Here is a 13,396-nt window from a genome sequence, read left to right as displayed (position 1 = left end):
TATGGGTACAAAGAACCTTCTGGTGCCTGGTACGGGTACCAAGGCACACCTGGGAGCACAGTGAGCAGTGAGAGGAGTGGGGGCATTCTGTAGCTGAAGCCACCAAAAACAGTCCCGTGGGTTTATGAGGACTTACGGAGATACCTGCTTAGTTTCCCACACAGGGAGATGGGTTCCGCAGCTCCCCACGCGTAGGGGATGCGCATCTCCTGCAGTACCGCTTGTGGCCACACGATGGCATCACCCCCTTACTGATGTGGTACTGGGCAGGCAGCGCCCCTCGGCTCCCTCCCATCCTCCTTTGGTTGCCCGTTGCCAGGCAACACCCTCCGGGACCTGCATCTCTGGTGCCCACTGTCGGTCCCACCGCTGCTCCCCCAGCCGAAGAGCCAGGACAGGAAGCTGGTGCTGGGCATGGTTTACACGCGGTGAGCTCCACAATGGTGCCACCACCATTGCTCTCGCTCCTTGCTTTCCCACCTCAAGCTCCAGGTGCATCCTGCCCCCCCCTCCGGTGCCTGCTTCTGGGTGCCCTGAAGCACTGCTCCCAGGGTGAGCCCTGCTATGTGAACCACTGCACAGCCCTGTCCCACACCTGCCAAGCCAGTGCCATACCAAACACCATGCCACGCTGCCTCATCCCTTTCCCCATCCATCCCCTCCATCACCTCTTCCTGGGGGAAAAAGACACCTCCCCCTGCCCCAGCTTCAGAACAAAGCCCCACATGGCACGTGCAGTGTTCCCATCACTGCTGCAGCCAGAACAAGGCTGTTCCAGCCCAGTTCCTAAAGGCAGAAGAGGAAATGTCCCTGTTCCCCCATGCCTTGGGCTAGGAATCCTTGAGCAAAGGCAGCCAGAGTGGGTCCCTGTACATCACTGGAAAAGATGAACTGGATGAGAGTCGAATGACAACCAGAGGCTTTATTCCAATAGTCCCTTAGGATGGTTGCAGACGTACAGACACACGTACATATTTACACTCGTACACACCTCACAGAGCTGGGATCAATAAATTAAAACAAAAAGGGGGGGCAGGAATTGGGCTTTTTTTGTTGTTTTTCCTTTGTTTTTTGTCACATAAGAAACAGCAGCTCCCTGGGGGGGGGGGAGCTGGAGACTCACAGACAGAAGCCAACACGAACACAACCCTGCCCCAGAGATGCAATGACCAAGTGCTCACACCCTGGCTTCGATGCACTCCAGCTTGACCATGTCATCCAGCCTGCAGCCCTGGGCTTGGGCACAGTGGCTCAGGGGGGCACTTGGGCTCTGTGGACAGGCTGCTGCAGGCGGGGGGGACTCGCACTCGTCCGAGGTAAGGTCTGGCACATCATCAGACTGGCTGTCGGAGCTCTCCAGGTCGCTCCGGATGCTCTCGGGCTGGGCCAGGCTGATGTCCCAGGTTCTGCTGGCAACACAGTCCTTTTGCTCACAGCTTTGGTGTTTGCACGTCTGCTCCTGCTCCGCATCCTCCTCCTCTTCCTCGTTCTCTGCCATCTGAGTGTGGACGTGCAGAGAGTCCTCTGTGCTGCTGCCGCTGGCCAGCTGGTAGTGACTTGGTTTGGCTTCGATGTCCACCTGGATCTCCATGTTATTGCACTCCCTGCAGGAACAAGCACCTTTGTGTTACTGGGTTCCACTGGGTCACCACTGATCTGGAAGGATCACATCTGCCAAACACGAGCAAGATGCTGCTCATCACCCTGCAGCAGCTGGGATACAGCAACACTTGCAGCTGTCCTTGAGTCCTCCCAACAGCAGCCAAAGACCATCCCAGGCTGTAAGCCAGGAACTCAACTGACCAGCCAGGAACAGCCCTTGAGGATCCTGAGCTACAGCCTCCCTCCTCAGCCTCCACACCACACACTGAGGCTGCTCCCACATTGAGGCTGCTCCCACACTGGCCCCAGCCCTCGTGCCGGGCTAGGAAAAGGATCATTCCACTTGCCAGCTACCAAAGAACAGGCTGGAACCACTGCAGTCATCTCCCTACCCACAGCAGCACCCCACAGAGCAGAGGCGATGCCAGGACACCCATTGCCAGCACCCTCCTCACCAGTGCACATCCTCCTACCTGTCCTGGGGGTTGTAGGAGCTGATGATGGACCCAGCCATGGCCCTAGTGCTGGCATTGTCACTGATGGCCCCCAGGCTGACAGAGTCTTTGGGGAAAATCTCCTTCTGGACATCGGCCTGAACTTCCAGCCTGCAGGAAAGAAGAGGCTCAGGAATGCCTTAGAGGGGCACCAAGCACTCACTGTCACAAGAGGCCCTCGGTGCTGGTGCAGCTCAGCTTGGCAGAGTTTCACCCCAATGGTTTCTCTCATTAAGCCTCAGTTTTGGCTCTGTTTAGGTAAAACCATTCTGTTTTCCATGACGAAGGTGAAGCTGTGTCCATGACTCACACGATTTGCACAGCTCCAGCACGGAGCCGTGATGGGCTCCTGGCTGCCACCTCAACACATGGCTCCAATCACCCAGACTGACTCATAGGCATGTTCAGAGGACTGTGGTGCAGCCTCCTGACTTGGCAAGCAGTGACCCTGCTTGCTGAGACCCTGGGAATGGGAAGCATCAAAGCCTCCAGCCTGGGATGAGAACTGGAAGAGCTTTAAGCAGGACACGCAGGCAGCTCTGCGCCATTCCCAGTTAACCTGAAGCATCAGCTCTGCAGTCTGAAGCTCAGGAGGGACAGAAACCCCTGTCCTTCTTGCAGGAACCAGTCCAGCACTGGCTCCAGAAGCAGCCTGAGCTGCAACTGCTTATTCTACATGAGACCAAGGTGCCCTTTTTACAAGGGCATGTAGTGATTAGACAAGGGGGAATGGCTTGAACCTGCCTGAGGGGAGACTGAGCTGAGCTCTTAGGCAGCTCTTCCCTGGGAGGGTGATGGGACACTGGAATGGGTTGAATGGAGAAGCTGTGGCTGCCCCATCCCTGGCAGTGCTCAAGGCCAGGTTGGACACAGGGGCTTGGAGCAGCTGCTCCAGTGGAAGGGGTCCCTGCCCGTGGCAGGGGTTGGAGCTGGATGAGATTTAAGGTCCCTTCAACCCAAACCATCCCATGAAAACCTACCAGGACACAGCAGGGGATGCACTCCCAGCCCTGCAGAGCTCCCCAGCAGGCGCCTGCCCAACCACCCCCAGCCTTGGGAGCCTCTCCCCTTTCCCTGTGTGCCCAGCAGCTCACTCACCGGCTGTACTTGCCCTTGCCCCCCGAGAGGACCCCCCCATTGAGGGTGCCCCCCGAGAGCGCAGCGAAGCTGGCTGTCTCACTGTAGTTGCCCTGCATCACACTGAGCCCATCAGTGGGGCTGCCGCTGGTGCTCAGCACGCTGGTCAGCCCCTCGATGCTGCTCTCCCCAATGCTGGGGTTCTTCAGGGCTCGCCAGGCATCGGCCACTGCGGGAAGAGCAGCACAGAACAGGAATCAGACAGGGAAGCATCCGGTGCTGGCAGAGCTGGGGTCAAGCAGCATGTGCCTCATCTCACATCGGCTCCCGGCCTCATCCAGGGCAAGGAGGAGCTGAGATGTTGCTTTGAAGAGCTACAGAGCTCATCACCAGGAGCCTGAAGCAAGTAACTGCTTGCAGGCAAACACAGAGACAGACATTCAGGTCTCAGTAGCATTAAGATTACATTACAAGAGGCAATGGCAGGGTCTTGCTTCCCCCCCTTCCCTTCCCCACTCATCCCATTACCTGTGATGGGTCCATCATCTTCATCAAACTCGATTTTCACACCCTTCCCATTGGCAGTGCTGACCCCACAGCCACCGCCCCGGCACAGGGAGATGGGCACCACACCATACACATAAGCCAGCATGATGGGGACACCAATACCTGCAGAGGAGGATGTGGTGGCATCAGAGGAGCTTAAGCCTGAGCTGTGCCAGGCAGACAGAAACCTCTTGCAGTTGTGTTCATGCTGCTCTAAAGCCCCAGTTCTCAATGCTGCAGACAGGGCAGAACAAGGGAACCCCACGAGCAGAAACAGCCTCAGCTGAACCCACAAGACATCAGCCTCCAACCCCATGGGCAAGAGGCAGCTCTGCTGTCAAAGGGCTCCCCTATGGGCTGTGCACCAGCAGCTGGTGCTGCAGACAAGCCCTGGGCTGGCTCCAGGCAGCCTCAGGCACACTGGGATGTGGATGTGAAACGGAGCCATGTGCCCAGAAGAGCAAACCCACCCTTCAGCCCCCCCCATCCCACAGGGCTGCTCTACCCCTTGTCTCAGTGACCACTGCCCCCCAGAAGGGAAAGGGACTGTGCCCACTTACCCACACTGACAGCAGCGATGACTGGAGAGGCAATGACAGACAAGGTGACCCCACCAGTAATGGCCAAATTCCTCTTGTGCTTAGAGGTTTTCTTTCCCTCGTATCTGCTGTGGATCTGACAGAAGGAGAAGCACCAGGTGAGAGCAGAGCCCGGCCATGAGCAAACACCAGCAGAAGACATTAATAAGCTTGTGATTTTACAGCCTTGTCAGCTGGATTAGCCCTTAAAGAACCTTATCTTGACCACAGATCAGATCTAGGACGTGGGTCTGTGTTGTAGGAAAAGGAGGAGGTACAAATACAGTGCTGACACACCATTTCTTCCCTCTCAGTGCCCTTTAGCAGCACAGACACACAACGGCATCACACAGGTTGGGCCAGCAGCTCAGCACCAAAACATGAGTGACTCATGCAAGACAAAGTGTGATGCTCAGGGTCCAGCCACTGTCCTATAAAGCCCATCATTATATGCACTGAAAAGGGACCAGGTCTCTCCTTGGATGCTCCTAGCACAAGGTAGAGGCACAAGAGTGATGCAAAATGCATCTGAGGGGACCCAAGGGTGATCAGCCACCACCTTCCCTCTCCCCACACAAAGAACAGAATTTGGGTTCCATGACCAGATCCACCCCTTGTATCAGAGCTCAGTTTCTGCTCAGATGCTCTGAGAGGAGAGGAGGCCCCAAACCCCTCAGCTGCAGCCTCCTGCTCTCCACACTCACCTTCCTCCCAACGTACACAGGGATGCCAATGACCATAGCAGGAATGGCGATGCCAGCGATGAGGGAGATGCCCACAGGAGCCCCGATCAACGTGCCCAGCTGCCAGAGAATCTTCTTTTTACGACTCCATGGCTTTTTGCCCCAGAATGTACAGCCAGAGGGGCTTAAGGGAAGGGGACAACAACACCTTTAGCACAACAGCAGTTCCTGACAGCCCCCATTCAACTTCCACATGGACAAAACTCAGGAAGCAGACAACACAAGTCAGGTGTCCCTCTTTTCTCCCCATCAAGATTAATTTGCTCCTCAAGGGGATGACCACACAACAGGGCCCGTGCTCAACACCCACTACCCCAGAGCCCCCCAATGCAGCTGTGTCAGGAACCTGGGGTGGGAGAGCATCCTCTAGAGCAGGAAGCTCAGCTCTATGGGGTCAGGCAGAGCATTTGGCTGCCTGATGGAGGATGCAGGAGGATGGAGGCCACCCCATGGGTGAACCCCAGGGCAGCAGGAGCTGCCCCCTCCTCACCTGAGGTAATGCAGGTCTGAGATCTCCTTCATGCAGAGCCAGCAGAACTCACAGCCACACACTGCACACGTCATATGGTTGCAGCTCCCATCGTTCATCTTGATGATGTACGCGCTGCAGCGCGGGCACGGCTTGATGTCATCGGCTGTGGGGAGGGAGCAGGGACTGAGCAGGAACAGGCAACAAGGGGGGATCTCATCATGGATCAACAACAGGAACAACCCTGAGAGCTGCTGCAGTGGGAGGTTGTGCCTTTAGGTGATCTTCAGGGTGAGAGGATGATGCTGATGGGACAGAGCCCACCAAAGCCATTGGCCTGGGCAGCAGCGACTGAGATGAGCAGCTGCTTCAAAAGCTTATTCTGGCTTTGAATGGGATGGATTCCAGAACATGCCTAACCGCTGGGAACAAGTCATACCTGCCCTGTGTTAGCCAAGGCAGCAGCAAGAATGAGCCATTCCTAAATTGCTCCACTGGTGATTCACAGGCCAGGAATGACAGAACTGGGAGCACAAGGATTCGGAGTAACTCTGAACCTGACCTTGGCAAGCAGCTGAACAGGGTCTAGAGCAGGGCAGAGCTTGTGCAGCCCCTGCTCTGCTGCTGGCACAGAGGAAGGAGCCTTCATCTCTTCCTTAATGCAAGCATCATCTGACAGTGGTTACACCACACTCCACAATATGAAATCCAGCTGCTGAGACCAGCTCGCACCTTATTAATGACCACATTGAATCCAGCATGAACAGGGAGGGGAAAACCCACTGTCTCTGAGGCTCCCTTCCAGCACTGAGCACCACACTTCCCAGCAGGGAGCTCCTTGGAAAGGATGGAGAAACTGGAACCTATTTGCTGCTGGTCTGTAGCACAGGCTGGGGTACAAGCAGAGCCTCTGCTGCCCATGACCAGAGCCCTCTAACTGGGGCATGTGGGATCTCAACACAGCACTGCCAAAATCTCAGCAACCCACAGCAGCTCTGCTCTAAGGAAGTGTGTTAATGTTTAAACTCCTGACAGAGAAGGGAGAGCAGAGGGTTTTGGTTAGGGCTAAGGCAGGACTCTATGGAACAGCCTCACTGCTCACTGCCAGGGTCAGGATGGCTGCTTTTAACCAACACTAAGTCAGCAGACACAGCAGCTCCTAGCAGGCAGTGTGGGAGGCTGTGGCTTCAGTCCCTGACATTACCAACACCTAACAGCACACAGAGCCAGGCTCACCACACTCAGCAAGGCATGAACGCTGCTCCTCACTACTGCAGCAGGCAGACTTGAGGCTGCAAGGGTGAAAAGTGCCTGTTTGTTCAGGGTTTAGATCACGAGGAGTGAGAACATCCAAGATCAAAGGAGCCACAAGCCTAGCTGGGGCGGATGAGGGGAGCTGCTGTGATACAGAAGGACCCAAAGCACTTCATCACCTCCTCATCTGTTTTGTGCTCTTGGAGGAGCCCATCACGAGAAGGGGAAATTACTGTTTCACAGCTGGGCTCACTGGTGGCTGCTGCAGACCCTCGGCTGTGCCCGGCAGCAGCAGTCCCTGCAGGGCACTAACACCCCCCTGCTTTGGCAAGAAGAGTTTTGCCCTCAGATGGCTGCTCCTCAGCTCCACTGGCATAACTGCAGCACAAGTAACCACAGCAAGGTGTGAAGCATAGAATCAGAGAACAGTTTGGGTTGGAAAGGACCTGAAGATCATCCAGTTCCAACCCCTGCCATGGGCAGGGACACCTCACACTAAACCAGGTCACCCAAGGCTCTGTCCAACCTGGCCTTGAACACTGCCAGGGATGGAGCATTCACAGCCTCCCTGGGCAACCCATTCCAGCGCCTCAGCACCCTCACAGGAAAGAATTTCTTCCTTATTTCCAACCTGAACTCCCCCTGTTTCAGTCTGAACCCATCACCCCATGTCCCATCACTCCCATCCCTGATGCAGAGCCTCTTTCCAGCATCCTTCCATACCTGGGCCCGACTCCTGTCCGTAGCTGAGGCCGGACGTGTGCTTGGTGCGTACCCGCAGCGCCTGTGCCCGCTGCTGCCTGGCCATGTCACAGGTCTGGTTGGGATGCCAGATCTGCTTGCAGTGGTAGCAGAACTCCGTGTGGCAGCCGTCCCTCTCGCAGGTCAGCTTGGGGCAGCTGGCACAGCCGTAGGCAATGACCGCGTACCTGAGGGGGGAGACACCAGGGGAGTCAGGGAAAGGTATCCAGAGACAGGGATGCTTTAACCCAGCCTGCAGCCCACACCCCAGACAGATTCCTGCTCTCTCCAGCCCTATGCTTTGCACTGCAGGGCCTGACATTAAGTAGTGCTAACAGGGTGCCAGCTTTGACACAGACAGCTTTGCAATAGTGGGTTCTGTCCTCAATCCCTCTTCTCACTGTCGGTTCACAGAGACCAGACCTGTCTTGCCCATGTGCCTGGTTAACAGTTCACTGCTTGTGATCCAGGCTCCTAGGACAGGCTCACACTGCAATTCCCACGCATCCCAGCTAAACACACACACCCCAGTTCCTCAGGCTAGGTATACGGGTGGATGCTGTATGGGTGGATGCTGTATGGGTGGATGCTGTATGGGTGGATGCTGTATGGGTGGGTGCTACATGGCTCGGATGAATCTAGGAAAGCTGAGGCTGTCCTGGGCACTTCTATCAAGTGAATGATTCTAAACAAGTGGCACAACAAGGTTTTCCATGTACAGACACCTCAAGAAGCATCCATCCTCCCCACAGCATTTCCTTCTCAAGAGCAGTGAAGGACAACACTATGGAGGGAGCCAAACCTGGAGTAAAACGTGCACGAGAAGAAGGCCAGGTTCAACCAGCTCACTGCTTCCCATAGGAGCATGATGCTTCCAGCAGGAAACGTGCTGTGTACACAGCAGTGTAACCAGCACCACCGAGCAGTGCTGCAGGAGAGCTCACTCGGTCACCTACACTGAGGTTGTTTCCAATGGCAGGGGCAGGACTGAACAAGCCCAGAGGTGCCCAGTGACACCAGGATGGCAAAGGGTGTTGTTGATCGTCCCCAGTGTCTCTGGTAGCAGCCAGCTCTAAGACAAGGGTTTATCTTTAGAGCCTGCGTCGCTCCAGTTGTGTTGCCTCTTCGCAGAGGCAGCAGCGTGAGAACCACCGAATGTGTCACACCACAATGATTCACATCCTGTGGGAGTCTGAGCAGCTTCATCCTGCCAGGGTACAGCATCATCATCACCAGAGGAACAGCAGCTCCGCGCCCAGCACGGCGCCGGGACGCACACGACAGCAGCCCTGCCTGCACATGGAGCTGGGACTGCAGGACAGATGGGATACAGGTGGGTTTAGAGGGCTGAGAGGGATGAACGTGGCCTGCATGGACTGGAAGTGGAAGGCATCTGGTCTAGAGATGAGCTTTGAAGTTCCTTCCAAGCCAAACCATTCGTAATTCTATGAAGATCCCACTAAGGATCCAGTGCCTAAAGAGGCTGCAGGAAACCTGGAGAGGGGCTTGGGACAAGGGCCTATAGGGCCAGGCCAAGGGGAATGGCTTGAACCTGCCAGAGGGGAGACTGAGCTGAGCTCTGAGGCAGAAGCTGTTCCCTGTGAGGGTGCTGAGGTGCTGGCACAGGGTGCCCAGAGAAGCTGTGGCTGCCCCATCCCTGGCAGTGCTCAAGGCCAGGTTGGACACAGGGGCTTGGAGCAGCTGCTCTATGGAAGGTGTCCCTGCCCGTGGCAGATCCTTTCCAATCCAAACCACTCTGTGATTCTAAGCAGATCCCACAAAGCATCCTTACCCTGCTGCTGACACGTGGCCAAAGACCTACCCCTGGCAAAACCCCCTTGATCTGACCAGCTGTGTTGTGACACTGCTGCTTCAAACCATAACAGCAGCCTAGGAAAGCTCAATGTAATGTATTAAGCAGCCCAATGCTCACTCACTCAACCCTCACTTGAAAGATGGGGTTTTCTAAACTCTCAAGCAGCAAATCCTATGAGAAATTACAATTGTCACCGTTTGTCTTTTATGCCTTGAGCTGAAATAACCAATATCATGGACAACCCAAAGCTATGGGGGAACAAACTACGTGACTGTGTATTAGGGAAAGAAATAACGTGTCCCTGCACTCAAGGCCAACTCAGAAGAGGCAGCCAAAGCAATGCCCCTAGGATTAACTGTGGCAGGATCTGGGTGGCCAACGTGTGGCCCTTCTCCCCCTGACTCCCAGCACATGGCTCAGTTCAACAGCCAGGAAAAGGGAAACTTTGCCCTCTCCCCATGCAGCAATGACTGCAAGAGCCTTCCCAAGGCTGTGGAATGGCACAGCTCTGCTGCCAGCCCATTCCTTGGATGGCCACGAGCTGCCTCCATCCCTCTTCCTGCTGCTCCACGCGAGTCAGAGCCTCAGCAGCCTCATTCACTGAGCTCAGCCTACACAGCTCCGTTCCTTTAATGGCTCTGTTATTCTCGCAGGCTCCAGGAGAGCTGCTGTGTGACAAGCACTAGACAGTGATGCCACCTGACTGTAGCAAGGAAAAACAAGAGCTGCAAACATGGAAAATGATTTGTACCGCAACTGATGGCGCATCAATTGACCAGCGTTTCCATGCCAACACGCACCGGTGTAGTGCTGCTGCTCCTCCTCCCCTTTCATTTAGGAAAGGCTGGTCCATGTGGAAGGCGCAGGATGCTGTGTGTCATGCACCCATCACCCCCTCACTGCCACCAGCCCAGCATGGGGGGCAGCCGGTGCTGAGCATCGCATGCCCCACTCCCGCTCCGTACACCAGCACTACTACTACACTACTATGGTGGGAAAGCCTGGTGTAAATAATTCATACCCTGATGTTCCAGAAGCAGGGAGACACAAGCTGGCTGGCAAGAATGAATAGGGTGATTAATTTCTCTCCCTGCCGGAGGGCTGAATTCCAGCAGCCTTTGTTCAGGGCTACAGACACACCAGCAGCACTGGTCCATTACACCTTATCCTGAGCACAGAGACACAGCACAGCAGCCAAGGAGCTGAGATTCAGTAAGCAAGCACAGGGTTTCTCTAGCCAGCTAACAGCACTGACAGCAGGGGCATTCCCCTGGTACAGCTCCAGGGCAGCACAACCTGCTCTATCGCCCTCATCTTATCCCCAGAGCTCCCAAAACAAGATCCAGCCCTCGATTTGGCTTCTGCAAGCAGAGAAGCTGTTGTTTGCTATTAACACTGCCCTCTGAAGAAACAAGCCCTTACAAAGCTGCTCAAAGCAATGGGGAACCTGAGCCAGGCTGGGTTTGCATAGGAAGGCTATTCCACTGCCCTGATTAAGTGTTCACAACCCTCCCACCACGCTTTCCATTCTGACTGCTAGGTCAGACTTTCCTTTCATGTTCTTGCTACAGATTGCAGGCCAAGCCGAGCTGCAGCTCAGCTTCACAGCACTTCTCCAAGTTCCCTGAACAAAGCCCTTTTCCAAGCAGCTCTGGCTTAGACTCAAACAGAAACCTAAGGGAGTTTGCTTGAAGGAAAAGAGAAGAGAAAATGAAAGCAACACACAGATAACTATAAAGTCATCGAGCTTGGCTGGGCTGACTTCTGGCCAGGCAGACGTTGCCTCATTCGGGTAATGGGTAATGAGGCAACATCCCTCCTCTGTGCCATGCACACACATCCTCGCTGGGAAGAAGTGACCGGTTGTGGTTCCCTCTTCCCCACCATGGACGCTGCAGGGTGTCCCCATGGCTCCCACGGCCGGGAAACTCCACACTTCCTATTTGTGCTTTCTCTTAAATGAGAGAAACTGTGGCTCAGCTAAAACCCCCTTCGAGTCCTATTACTCATAGCTGGGTTGTCTGGACTTCATTAGCCGCAAGGTCAAAACCTGGTGCTCTAGGAGGGAGGAGGGATAGACAGAGGGATGCTTTGGTACCCAAGGGCCACCAGCTGTCCTGGGGACCGCTGACAAGGGGCACAAGTTATTCCTGGGGGGATTTCGACTGGATACAAGAGGGAAAGTTTTCCCACTGGAATTATCCCTGCAGGGAAGTGGTGACTCCCCAGCACCGGGCACTGTTGAGGCTCAGCTGGACAGGGCACTGGGGCATCCTGTTTAGTCCATGCTTTGCCTAGAAAGGCTGGACCTGTTGATCTCTGAGGTCCCTTCCAACCTGGGATCCTAGGATACCCCACAGCACAGAGCTCCTGGCTGCAGGCTCTCCATCGGTAGCACTGGAGGTGCGCAGCAGCAGCAGCACCCCATGGAGACTGAGCCAGCCCTCCTGTGCCCTCCTGGCACCCAGATGGGAGCGGGTAGCACCACGGGAGGAGGCCACGTCCTGGGACCACCCCAGCTGGGATGGGACGTCCAGGGGACAGTGGATCCTGCATCACCCATGTACCCCATGTACATCACCCGTGTACCCCCTCTATATCACCTGTGTACTCCATGTACATCATCCACGTACCCCCTGTACATCACCCCTGTACCTACCCCCTGCACATCACCCATGTACCCCTTGTACATCACTCCTGTACCCCCTGCACATCACCCATGTACCCCTTGTACATCACTCGTGTACCCCCTGTACATCATCCACATACCCCCTGTACATCACTTGTGTACCCCCTGTACATCACCCATATACCCGCTGTACATCACTCGTGTACCCCCTGTACATCACCTGTGTACCCCCTGTACATCATCCACGTACCCCCTGTACATCATCCACGTACCCCCTGTACATCACCCCTGTACCCCCTGTACATCACCCGTGTACCCCCTGTACATCACTCCTGTACCCCCTGTACATCACTCCTGTACCCCCTGTACATCACCCGTGTACCCCCTGTACATCATCCATGTACCCCCTGCACATCACCCATGTACCCCCTGTACACCACCCCTGTACCCCGCACCCAGCCGGGCCATGCCCTGACCCTCCCGCACTCACCCGCAGTCAGGGGCCGGGCACCAGCGGCAGTCGGGATCCGCGGCGAGGCAGCGGCGGAGCATGAACTCCTCGTACTTGGCGACGAGGTGCGGGGAGTCCCGGAGCAGGCGGCGGATGTCGGCCGGGTTGAGGCGCTCGCTGCACTCGGGGCAGCAGATGTTGACCCGGGACTCGGTGATCTCGATGCGCAGGTACTGCCGCAGGCAGGCCCCGCACGACCGGTGCGGGCAGGACAGCAGGCGCGGGGCGTTCTCTGCGGGCTGGCGCACCAGGCACAGCGGGCACTCCAGCTCCTCCTCACCGCTGCCCTCCGGTACCGCGGCCGCTTCCTCGGTGGGTGGTGGTGGAGGAGGCGGCGGAGGAGGCGGCGGAGGGGCCGGAGGGGCTGCGGGGGCCGGCGGAGGGGCTGCGGGAGGCGGCTCGGCCTTAGCGCGGCGGCGGCTGCCGGCGGCCGAGGCGGCGGCGGCGGAGAAGACGCTGTGGAAGGAGAGGCGGCGGCGGCGGCCGCCGGGCTTCGGGCACTTGGCGGCGGCCGAGTGGAGGGACGAGGAGCGCGGGGACTCGGAGTCCCGCTCGGAGCCCATGGCGGCGGCTGGAGGGCAGCGATGTCCGGTCACGGCCGCGGCGGCTCCGGTGCCTGCTCCGCTCTGGAACGACAACGGCGGCGGAGCCGAGTGAGAGCCCCGGGAGCGCCGCGCCCGCCCAGCCCCGCCCCGCCCCGGCCCGCCCCGCCCCGCTCCGGCCCGGCCGCCGAAGCCGCCGCCGCCATTTTGGTTGTTGGCAGCGCCTGAGGCCCATGGGCCCCGGGGTGGCGGCGGCGGCGGCTGGGGCCGGGCCCGAGTCCCCTCAGCACCCTCGGTTCCTTCAGCACCCTCAGCACCCCCGGTCCCCTCAGCACCCCCGGCTCCCTCAGTACCCCCGGCTCCCTCAGTTCCTCGGCTCCCCTCATCACTCCCG

The 13,396-nt window shown here is 57.0% G+C and overlaps 1 protein-coding gene across 1 annotated transcript; it reads right to left on the bottom strand.

Annotated features, from left to right (window-relative positions):
* Positions 1-896: 896 nt before the first annotated feature.
* On the bottom strand, positions 897-13,099 carry RNF19B (ring finger protein 19B). The gene is made up of 9 exons (XM_034069417.1): positions 12,440-13,099; positions 7,487-7,692; positions 5,531-5,675; positions 5,002-5,164; positions 4,280-4,394; positions 3,702-3,842; positions 3,195-3,402; positions 2,076-2,207; positions 897-1,604 (listed from the first exon to the last, which is right to left on the bottom strand). The coding sequence occupies exons 1-9, from the start codon at positions 13,021-13,023 to the stop codon at positions 1,178-1,180; spliced, it is 2,121 nt and encodes a 706-aa protein (XP_033925308.1). The 5' UTR covers positions 13,024-13,099; the 3' UTR covers positions 897-1,177.
* Between the last annotated feature and the right edge of the window lie 297 nt (positions 13,100-13,396).

The sequence above is a fragment of the Melopsittacus undulatus genome, chromosome 14 (assembly GCF_012275295.1).
Source record: "Melopsittacus undulatus isolate bMelUnd1 chromosome 14, bMelUnd1.mat.Z, whole genome shotgun sequence".
NCBI classification, from domain to species: Eukaryota; Metazoa; Chordata; class Aves; order Psittaciformes; family Psittaculidae; genus Melopsittacus; species Melopsittacus undulatus.
The sequence above is the reverse complement of the archived record's forward strand: the minus strand, read 5'-3'. Positions and strand labels throughout refer to the sequence as shown.

Bases quoted from the DNA above. Each gene is read 5' to 3' on its own strand.
- RNF19B (XM_034069417.1), bottom strand. From the start codon at position 13,023: ATGGGCTCCGAGCGGGACTCCGAGTCCCCGCGCTCCTCGTCCCTCCAC. The intron at 4,395-5,001 runs GTGAGTGTGGAG...TCCTTCTGTCAG, and splicing joins CTGTGTACGTTGGGAGGAAG to ATCCACAGCAGATACGAGGG. The intron at 1,605-2,075 runs GTAGGAGGATGT...TTGTTCCTGCAG, and splicing joins TCCTACAACCCCCAGGACAG to GGAGTGCAATAACATGGAGA.